At 39.5% G+C, this 11679-nt stretch overlaps 1 protein-coding gene across 7 annotated transcripts in view; it reads right to left on the bottom strand.

The window, feature by feature from the left end:
• LOC105488754 (DENN domain containing 5A) overlaps nucleotides 1-11679 on the bottom strand; it is a 130494-nt gene that overhangs the window by 30586 nt on the left and 88229 nt on the right. For all 7 annotated transcript variants that reach the window (XR_011610839.1, XM_011753147.3, XM_011753149.3 and 4 more), the window contains 5 exons: nucleotides 10910-11227; nucleotides 8985-9200; nucleotides 8230-8464; nucleotides 991-1141; nucleotides 221-314 (listed from right to left, as the gene is read on the bottom strand). Coding sequence is in view for 6 of the 7 variants with exons in the window: in XM_011753147.3 (XP_011751449.2) it covers nucleotides 221-314; nucleotides 991-1141; nucleotides 8230-8464; nucleotides 8985-9200; nucleotides 10910-11227 (1014 nt within the window). In the remaining variant the exon portion in view is untranslated. The remainder of the gene's footprint in view (nucleotides 1-220; nucleotides 315-990; nucleotides 1142-8229; nucleotides 8465-8984; nucleotides 9201-10909; nucleotides 11228-11679) is intronic.

Raw genomic sequence — 11679 nt, 5'->3', positions numbered from 1 at the left:
GTTAGTAGCTAGCTGGAATTTGTAAAACATCCTACATTCTGATTTGTGATAACCCAGGCCCACCATCAGATATCAGGAACTAGACCTATTATTAAGCCTTCTTTATGGGGTGAGGTCAATGCTGAGACATTTGAATCAGACCAGAGAACAGGAAATGAGAAAGAGAAGGAGCGCACAGCATGATAGCAAGGTCATCCTTGTCATTCTTAAGGTATCTTACCTCCCTCTGGTCATTGTCTAAACGCAGGTGTTCTGTGTGCTGCTTCTGCCGATCTTTCCGCCTCCACTGGGCAGGGGCATTCCTTTTCGTCCACCTAACACATCAGCATCAAAGCAGGCAATTAATAATGTCTCACTTAAAAAGCAATGTCAACTAACAGGAGAAAACATGAATGACTAAGAGCCAATGCTGGACACAGGAAATGACCAAGAAGTCACCAGAGACAGCTCAGAGACCTTGAGGAAGAGCAGATTAAAGATGAGTGACTGGACATGAGAGAGATACCTCCTCAGGGAACATGTCTCTCTTGAAACATCTACAAACACTTGACATATAGATCTAAAACTATATTCACTTAACTCTATCTGGGCTTTGATACAGTCATCTTCAAAAGCAACTAATGAGTAATTCTGCTAACTTATCTACTTTTCATTTCAGGCTCTGATTATTTCAACTGCCATTTAATAAATACAATGTTAGCTTGCTGTTGAATGGGATCCAGGCATGAGATGATTTTAACCCATTTGCAGCTTTTTGCAGGTCCTGGACATATGGAGCTATCCCAATCTGCATAGTGGAGGCAGAACTGAAAGACATTCTGTCACATACTTTCTTGTTCAAATAAGCGAACAACCTAGATAGTCTGGGTCTTCTCCATATCTACTTTACAAAATTACACGGTCTTCTGGGGATAACAGCCCTAGCCCAGATACTAGATGACCCTATTATGGCTAGGGAGTTGGATCAGTGATTCCCTGGAGTTGACTCACTTGTTGCTGGCTGGCCCAGTGGAAAGTACATCAGACTGCAGCTTAGGGAAGAAGCCTGGCTCATATTTCCCTTGTCCAATCTTCATGTCAAGTAAATGTGGGTGAACTGCAATATGGTCAATTTTTGCCAGACGTAGTTCAATTGCTTTCTCTGGATGAGAATACAAACACATACACACATAAATACACACACAAATCAAGTCAAACATTTTTTTTAAATCTAGCTACTCTTCCATTTCCAGCCAAGATGGAGTAAAAGGGAATGATTTTCCTGCAAATAGGAAAAAACCCATGCAAAATATATAAAATGATAAATTTCAAAACACTGGACATCACGCAATGAAGGACAGGAACCCTGAGAAACAGGTAACAAATGAGGTAACCCCTAGAACTATCCTAGCTAACTGCTTAGAGACAGCTTCCAGGCTGTGGCTCAGGGAGGGAGGTCTAGGCAGAGACTGGTGGACTCCCTGAGTTAAGGAGACCAAGGTGGCTAGAGTTCATATGAATGGTACCAGGGAAGACAGAGAATCCAGGGGATCTGCAGGGTATTCAGCAGGGTAATGGGTCAGTTCACACAAGTGAAGAAACTACTCAAGGCTGGAGAAAGAATCATTGGAAAGGATTAGGAGAAACAATACAAAATGCTCACACGGGGCTGGGAATAATGCCTGTCCCCACCTGCCAGACTAGAAAACCTAATCACTCATGGGGCACTGAGTAATGTACTCAGAGGGCCGTGCCTCGGTAGTGGAGAATTAATCACAGCCTAAAGGATTCTCTGGTCCTGCCAGAGGAAAACACAAAGGAAAAAGGAAAACACAAAGAAATCGAATTATTTCTAAGTAACTTAACTATATCCCAGAACAAAGATTGAGAATATTTATAGGAATATAGAAGTATCCAGGACTCAAATAGTAAAATTCACAGTGTCTGGCATCTAATCAAAGATTACCAGGACCTGGTAGCTTACACCTGTAATCCCAGCACTTTGGGAGGCCAAAGTGAGGGTATCATTTAAGGCCAGGACTTCAAGACCAGCCTGGGCAACACAGTTTTTGAGACCTCATCTCGTAAAAAAAAAAAAAAAAATGAGCCAGACATGGTGGCATACACCTTTATTCCTAGCTATTCAGGAGGCCGAGGCCAGAAGATCACTTGAGCCCAGGAGTTTAAGGTTACGGTGAGCTATAATTGCACTACTGCTCTCCAGCCTGGGCAACAAAGCAGAACCTCTTAAAAACAAACAAACAAACAACAACAACAAAAAATCAGAAACATAGAACTCAAACGTCTGAAGGTGAAAGCTGTGGAGATGAAAAATACACAGGCTGGGTTAAAAGCACACTCAACAATGCAGGAGAAAAACTAAGTGGGCCTGAAGCCATAGCAACAGAAATTATCCCAAAGAAGTCACAGAGGGAGAGAAAAAGCTGTTGCCATTAAAAGAGTATCAGCGGTGCTGGGATAATTTTACGCAATCCCAGATATTACACATATGTGTAACTGCAGTCCCTAAGGTAGGGATGGGGACAATAGAAAAATTACTGGAAGAAATACTGGCCAGAATTTTTGCAAATTTGATGTAAACAAAAAAATCCACAGATCTAAAAAGCACAATGAACCGCAAGAACAAGAATCATGAAGGAAACTACACCAAGTCACATCATAATCAAATTGCTCAAAATCAGTGATAAAAAGAAAATCTTAAAATCTGCTAGAGAAAGTAGACATTTTGCATATAGAGAAGATCAAAATTAAGGATGACAGCAGATTTCTTATCAGAAAACAATGGAAGTATGATATGGTTTGGCTCTGTGTCTGCACCCAAATCTCACCTTGAATTGTGATAATCCCCATGTGTGGTGGGAGGGACCCAGTGTGAGGTAATTGAATCACAGGGGCGGTTTCCCTCATGCTATTCTCGCCATAGTGAGTGAGTTCTCACAAGATCTGATGGTTTTATAAGCATCTGGCATTTGCCCTCCTGGCACTCATTCTTTCTCCTGCTGTGCTGTGAAGAGGTGCCTTCCACCATGCTTGTAAGTTTCTTGAGGCATTCCCAGCCATGTGGAACTGAGTCAATTAAACCTCTTTCCTTCATAAATTACCCAGTCTTGGGTATTTCTTCATAGCAGCATGAGAATAAACTAATTACAAAGTGAGAAGACAGAGGAGCAACATCTTTTTTTTTTTTTTTTTTTGAGACAGGGTCTCATTCTGTCGCCCAGGCTAGAGTGCAGTGGTGCGATCTTCACTCACTACAACCTCCACCTTCTGGGTTCAAGCGATTCTTGCACCTCAGCCTCCTGAGTAGCTTGGACTACAGGCACATACTATCATGCCTGGCTAATTGAGTGCCTGTGTGTGTGTGTGTGTGTGTGTGTATGTTTAGTAGCAACAGGGTTTCACCATGTTGGCCAGGCTGGTCTCAAACTCCTGACCTCAAGTGATCCACCCACCTGGGCCTCCCAAAGTGTTGGGATTACAGGTGTGAGCTACCGCGCCTGGCCTGGAGCAACACCTTTAGAGTACTGAAAGGAAAAAACTATTAACCTATACTCAGGGAAAATACCTTTCAAAGACAAAAGAATTACAAAAGCTGAAAGAATTCATCACCAGCAGATCTACACTACAAGAAATGTTAAAGGAAGTCCTTCTGGCAGTAGGAAAATAATATCAGACGGAAGTATGGATCTACAGAAAAAAAAGAAGAGCACCAGAAATGCTAACTACACAGTTAATGTATTAGATTTTGTACTTATTATTTAAATCTCTTTAAAAGGCAATTGACTGTTTAAACACAAATGACCATGTAGTGTGAGCTTTATGACATATGTAAAAGTAAAATAAATGACAATACCACATATGCTAGGAAGAGAGAAACGGAAATAGAGTTTTGTGAAGTTCTTTTCTGTTGTTGTTTAGAGACAGGGTCTCATCATGTGACCCAAGTTGGACTCAAACTCCTGGGCTCAGGCAATCCTCCCCCTTCAGCCTCCCAAACAGTGGGACTATGGGAGAACATGACTGTGCCTGGCAGTTCTGTACAGTTCTTATACTATGTGGACAGTGATATTATATCACCTAAAAGTAGACTGTGATAAGTTAAATGTGTACTATAAATCCTAAAGCAATAGCTAAAATAACACGTTATAGCTAGTAAACCAATAAAGCAGATAAAATGAAATCATAAAAAAATGGAAAATATTCAATTAGTACACAAGAGGGCAGAAAAAGAAGAAAAGGGAACAAAGAACAGATGGGACAAATAAAAAACAAACAGCAAAATGACAGGCTTAAACCCAGCAATCTCAATAATCACATTAAATGTACACGGTTTAAAGACCTCAGTTAAAAATCTGAAACTGTCAAATTGGATAAAAATGCAAAACCCAATTACATGCTGCCTACAATAAATACCCTTTAAATATAAAAGAAATAAAAACAGAAATAGATTAAAAGTAAAATAATGAAAAAGACATACCATGTTAGCACTAGTCAAAAGAAAGCTGGAGTAGTTATTAATATCCAACAAAATAAATTTCACAGTAAAGAATATTACTCTGAATAAAGAAGGCTATTTCTATATATATTTTTTTAAAATAAAAATTAGCCAGGCATGGTGGCACACATCTATTGTCCTAGCTACTCGGGAAGCTAAGACAAGAGGATCCCTTCAGCCCACTACTTCAAAGTTACAGAAAACCATGACCACACCACTGCACTCTAGCCTGAGCAACAGAGCAAGACCCCATCACCATTTAAAAAAAAAAAAGGAAAAAATATAATTCACCATATTAACAAACTAAAGCTAAAAACCATATAATTACCTCAATAGAGATACAGAAAAAATATTTGACAAAATTCAACATCCACCTCAGATAAAAACTCTGAACAAGCTAGTAAGATCCTTAACTGATAAAGGTTATCTATGAAAAACTTACAGGTAACATCATTCTTACGGTAAATGCTTTCCCCCTAAAGTCAGGAATAAGATGCCCACTCTCACCACTTCTATCTGACTTCATACTAGAGGTTCTAGCCAGTGTAATACAGCCAAAAAAAAAAAAAAAAAAAAAAGAAAAAGAAAGAAAGAAAAGGAAAAGAAATAAAAGGCATCCAGGGTGGTGGAAAGGAAAAGTAAAACTATCATTATTCACAGGTGATGTGACTGTCTATGTGGAAAATCTGATGGATGTACAAAAAAGCTATTAAAAGTAACTTTAGTATGGTTGCAGGACACAATATAAATATATAAAATTATGCTATTACAGTTATATATACTAGCAATGAACAATCAGAAATTAAAATTAAGAAAGCAATACAATAGTACCAAATTTATATAATACAAAACAATTTAAAATAACACCAAAAAATATGAACTACTTAGGGAAAAATCTGATAAGACATACAAAACCTGTACCCTGAAAAGTACATAATGCTGTTGAGAAAAATTAAAGATGACCTAAATAAATGGAAAGATATGCCATGTTAACGGATCAGAAGACTTGGTACTGTTAGGATGTCAAATATCCATCAAAATCTCAGAAGGCTTCTTTGCAGAAGTTGGCAAGTTGACTCTAAATATGTATGGAAATACAAAGAACCCAGAATAGCCAAAACAACTTTGAAAAGAAGAACAAAGTTAGAAGATTAACACTACTTGATTTCAAGATTTAATATAAGCTACAGTAATCATTTAATGTAAGCTCCAGTAATCAAGACAGTGTGGTATTGGTATAAATGTAGACCAACAGATCAATGAAACAGAACAGAGAATCCAGAAGTATACTAACACATATACAAACTAACAACATTTTGACAAAAGCATAAAGGCAATTCATTAGAGAAAGGATAGTCTTTTCAATAGATGAATATCTATATGAAAAACAAAAATGGACCCCTAACTTACACTACTTATAAAATTAACTTGAAATGGATCAGAGGCCTAAATGTAAAACCTAAAACTATAAAACTTCTATAAAACTCTATAAAACTTCTACAGGGAAATATAGGGGAAAATCTCTATGTGACCTTGGTAGGGCAAAAATGTCTTAGATACAATAAAAGCATAATCCAACTGATAAATTAGGCTTCATCAAAATAAAAGACTTTGTTCTCAAAAAGACACTGTTAAGAGAAATTAGGCACACACAAATCAAAATCACATCTCCCTTACATTTTCTAGTCTTCTCTCTTTACCTGTCAGCCCCTGTTCCAGGACCCTCATTAAGATGACAGTCCTTTTGGCAAAGGTTCGAGGACAAGTTGTCCATGCAATTAGACTACTTTAACTCAGGACATAGGATCCTGAACTAGAAAATACAAGACTTTGAAATAGAAAATGCAAGACTTTGTCTAAACTGTCAGCAGTTATATGTTCAAAGGCTAGAAACAAGCCTGGCATACTCATTCATTTGGCAAATATTTCTTGAAGACTTGCTATACGTTCGGCATCTGGTAGGTAGCTACAAAATGCGGCAAATGAATGATGAAAATATACAAAAATGCCTTAACAAGGACACTGAACATCCTGCAGGAAGTGAATACACCACTTAATCTAATGCTTCAAGCTGAAACCATTCTCTAGCTAAACTGATGTAGATGAGTTCTCTAAACAAAAGGACATGTTCAATCATTTGTGTAGATTACAACATACCTATGTGCTGGGTAAAATGCTAGAAGAATGGGGGTAAGAAAATGAGTAAATACAGTCTCTGCCCTTAAGTTGTTCCCTAATAATGATAGCTATAAAAATTAGAGATTGAGTAAAAGCATGCACAAAGCACCACAGGAACACAGAGGAAGAATCAACTGACTCAGTCTGGGAGCATCAGAGAAGGCTTCATAGAGAAGGAAACATATCTGCTAGGTTTTTGTGACAAATATCATCAACTGCTTACTCATAATTCATTCACCCCTTCTTTCTTGCTTATAGACCTTCATACTGTTCAGGGTAACGTTACACCCAGTTCAATGTTCACTTTCACAGCTTCCCATGCACTTGAGGGTGATCATATAACATGATTTTGGCCTATGAGACAATGAAAGTTGTTAGAAATTTCTGGGAAAGCTTTTGCTTTCTGATAAAAGTGGGAAAATAGGCCGGGCACAGTGACTCACGCCTATAATCCTAGCACTTTGGAATGCAGAGTGCTTGAGCCCAAGAGTTCAAGGCCAGCCTGGGCAACATGGCGAGACTCTGTCTCTACAAAATATAAAAAATTAGCTGGGTATGGTGGTATGTGCCTACAGTCCTAGCTACTTGGGAGGCTGAGGTGAGAGAATTGTTTGAGCCTGGGAAGTCAAGGCTGTGGTGAGCCATAATTGCACCACTACCCTCCAGCCTAAGCAACTGAGTGAGACCGACCCTGTCTCAAAAAAAGAAAAAAAAAGGTGGAATGGCGAATATAGCTGACATCAACCTTCCCCTCTTCTTGCCTCGAATGTGAATATGAAAAGCTTCTGGGGCTGGGTGTGGTGGTTCATGTGTGTAATGCCAACACTTTGAGAGGCCAAGACAGGAGGATCACTTGAGCGCAAAAGTTCAAGACCAGATGGAGCATAGCAAAACCTTGTCTCTACAAAAAAAAAATTTTTTTTAATTAGCCAGGCATGGGAGCACAAGCCTGTAGTCCTAGTTGCTTGGGAGGCTGAGGCAAGAGAATCACTTGAGCCAAAGAGTTCAAAGTTGCAGTGAGCTATGTTCACACCACTGCATTTTGGCCTGGGTGACAGAGAGAGACCGTGTCACACACACACAGAAAAAAGGGCAGAAAAGAAAGAGCTTCTGTAACCATGAGGCTTTCATTGACATCCTTTTAAAAAAAAAAAAAGAGGCAATAGTATGACCATAAAAGCCAACAACAAGGATTCACCGAATAAAAAGACAGAATCTCAGTTCTTGATTACATTGTTGAGCAGCTGAGCCAATACCAGCAACCACCAATTCTGTACTTCTTGCTAATATAAGAAAAATAACCCCCATTTGTTTAACCCACTGCTGATTAGGGTCTCTATTACATACAATGAGATTCCTAACTAACAGTGTTAAAGGATGAGAAGAAGATAACCAGGCAAAAAAAAAAAAAAAAAAAAAAACGAAGAAGATTACAGGCAATGGGAACCACATATGCAAAGGCAGAAACAGAGAAAGAGGCTGGCATATTTAGGAAAAGGGACATGTTAATGACATAATCCAAGAGGCTAGAATGTACAGTTCCAAGGAGGCCTTACCTGCTTCATCCACTGTGGTACACTTCTGGTACATGGATGTACGGAGAGTAGGTGTCCGAACATTCAACAGCCTGATCTTGTCAACTCGGGAATCAAATACCCGGAGCACAGGGTCTTTATCATCATCATCATGACACATTATTTTGTTGTCAATGAAAGATGCAAACATCTGGGTCTCCAGGAATCTTGAGAGGAAGGGCAAGTAGGGCTCAGGCTGATCTGACAGAAAAGATGCCTGGTGGGACCAAAAAGAAGCAGTAATTGACAGGGAAAAGGGTAATGTCAATGTGCCTGAGGAATCCAGTAGGTTAATTATTCTCTGGAGCTGCCTAGGTCTTTAAGAAAAACAAGCTGCAAAATCTCTACATTTAAAAAACAAAACAAAACAAAACAAAAACACTCATGTAAGTTCAGGTATCTTGAAACTTTGACACTGGAACAAACTCACTTGGGTAATCTACTGAGTCAACCAATCTTCCCAGAATCCTGATGTTCACTCTACATGTATATCTTTGTCTTAAGAGGATCCCTTTGGCTGAAGGTAAATCATCTGATAATAATAATCAGCACATCTATTCATAAGCGACAAGACCTATTTTATCAACATCAAATGGACCAACATCAAATGGACCATAAACTTGTTTCCAGCGTATAATAATCTTCCATTACTACTTCAAGTAATTTTCCACTACTTCTTCAAGACATAACTGGCAAGTTCTCATTCCTCACCACCTCCCAAGCAGGATTACACTCACTTTATCAAAGTTTTGCATCTGCTCCCTGTTGGTAAACCAGGATTCCTTATCCTGGCTGGGTTGGATGACAAACACCTCATAATCTGCAAACATCTGAGTGAAACGATTTGCAAAAACTTCCCGGATCTGAATGTTTAGCTGGTAAATCCTGAGTTCTTCTTCATCACACTGAACTTTGAGATCCTTATTGCTGCTGGGGTCTTCACGCACTTCCAACTAAAGAAAAAGAAAAAGCAATTGAGAACACACACACTTTTTCCTTTTAACCCAAGGAACACAATTCCTGATTTTTTTATCTGATTTTTTTCCAGTGCTCATTTACTTAGCAGCAAATCATGAGAACAAAAGAGGAAAACCTGGAAAAAAAAAACAAATAAAAGGAAAGAGACTCAGACATGAAGGAGAGAAAAATCAAAGAGTTTCACTTAAAGATATCCAACAACTCAATGAAAGTGGAGATAAGATCTTTATGGGCAGAGAGAGATTCTGCCATGAAAGAAAAGGTGCTAATTATCTCAAAGGTCAGGGAGAAAGGAAGGAATATGGGAGGTCAATTTAACAAAGCAATGAGGTTAAATTCTGGCTCTCTTGATTTTTTATTTTTTCCCTCATATCACTTTACTTCTTTCTGCAAAAAAAAAAAAACCTTTTGTTTTTTGTTTTGAGACAGAGTTTCGCTCTTGTTGCCCAGGCTGGAGTGCAATGGCACCATCTCAGCTCACCGCAACCTCCGCCTCCCGGGTTCAAGTGATTATCCTACCTCACCCTCCCCGGTAGCTGGGATTACAGGCATGCACCACCATGCCCGGCTAATTTTGTATTTTTAGTAGAGACGGGGTGTCTCCATATTGGTCAGATTGGTCTTGAACTCCCAACCTCAAGTGATCCTCCCACCTCAGCCTCCCAAAGTGCTGGGATTACAGGAGTGAGCCACCACATCCAGCCCAGAAAACCTTTCTCATTTCACCAAATATTTCTCTGTTCCTCTTTAACTGCCCATGATTTTTGAAAAATATCTACTCTACCAGGCAGGAAAAAATCTACTCTACTAAAGCAGAAAAAATGAAATATTTCACTAAAACACAGCCCAACAAGATTATTACATTAGTCCATTGGTTTATAAGTAACTTATAAAAGTAATTTAACAGTGAGAATTCAAGAGGACCAGATTCTAGACTCAGTTCAGCTACGTACTAGGCATTTAATCTTTAGGCAAAACACTTAGGATCTCTAAGCCTTGGTTTCTTTGGCTATAAAACAGTTAATACTTGTTCTGTCTGCCTTAGGTTGCTGTGAAACTCAAAGGGCAATGGATCTAAAAGAGATCTGGGCCTGGCACAGTGGCTCATACTTATAATCCCACCACTTGGGGAGGCCAAGGCTGGAGGACTGCTTGAGCCCAGAAGTTTGAGACTAGCTGAGCATCATAGTGAGACCCTGTCTCTAAAAAAAAAAAAAAAAAAATTAATTGTGTGTGGTGGCATGAACCTGTGGTCCCAGCTACTTGAGAGGCTGAGGCAGGAGGATCACCTGAGCCCAGGAGATTGAGGCTGCAGTGAGCTGTGACCGTGCCACCACACTCTAGCCCGAGCGACAGAGTAAGAACCTCTCTCAAAAAATAAGAGGTCTGAACACTAAGATTACTATCACGCTCTCTCCAATCACTCTGCTGTAGTGTTCACATAGAATGATGGCAGACTCTCCTGGATGTTCAAAGGAGAAGCTACCCAGATTTAGATTAAAGTAGTATTTACTAGGATAACATCTGCCAGATGGAATTCAGAGTCCCCCATACAGAACATTCTTTCACTGCTCACAAATATGACTTGTCCAGAACTGGGTGCTTTCTCATCCCACACTTTACTTCACCAGGACAGCACCCTAGCACAGATCACACGTGTCACAGACTAATATACACATCTTACCTTTTCCAGGCTCACCCCAGTCCTCTTGACCAAGGCTTGCAGCCGGGCAATAGTTTCATTCTCCTTAAGAAGCTCGTAGGAATGCAAAGGGGAGCCAGCAATGTTCCCATTCCTCTTGTCTGAGACAAGCTCAGAGGCCCGAAGCCTCTTCAACTTGGAGGCACTCTCACTGCAATGAAGATTCCCTTCAGGGGGAATTCCAAATGCCATGAGAATCTCAGAGACTTCCTGGACAAACTCCAATTTGTTGGGAAACTGTGGCAAGTCCTCCGGCAACTCAATGAAGTGGTTGTCAATGTCCACAAAGCAGAGGTTAGCCTGGAAGTCAAAACAGGATGAGGAGTATGAATAACTCCAGAGCATTACGGGAAGAAGTTTTAGAAAGGTTAGTGAACAAGAGGGCAAAGACAAAACACCTGAAATGGCTATATTTGAGATATGGTGTAAGGAAGACAGGGCTCAGAAATAATACAGACTTGAGTTCCAATCTTATCCTGCCACATTCTGGTTTTGTGACCTTAGGAAAGTTACTTAACCTTTCTGATTCTATTTCCTTAGCTGTAAAATGGAGATAAAGAGATAAACAATTTATGTTAGAGTGGTGAAGATTTTACAACATCATAGGTGTTTAGCATCAAACACATTTTATAATATCATAGATGTTTAGCATCAAACACAAAAGTCTCACACATGATAAACACTCATTGCAGGCACAGTGGCTCAAATCTGCAATGCCAACACTCTGGGAGGCTGAGATGGGCAGATCACTT

This window comes from Macaca nemestrina, chromosome 12 (genome assembly GCF_043159975.1).
Source record: "Macaca nemestrina isolate mMacNem1 chromosome 12, mMacNem.hap1, whole genome shotgun sequence".
Taxonomy (NCBI): domain Eukaryota; kingdom Metazoa; phylum Chordata; class Mammalia; order Primates; family Cercopithecidae; genus Macaca; species Macaca nemestrina.
Note: the sequence above shows the minus strand (reverse complement) of the source record. Positions and strands in the feature narration are given on the sequence as shown.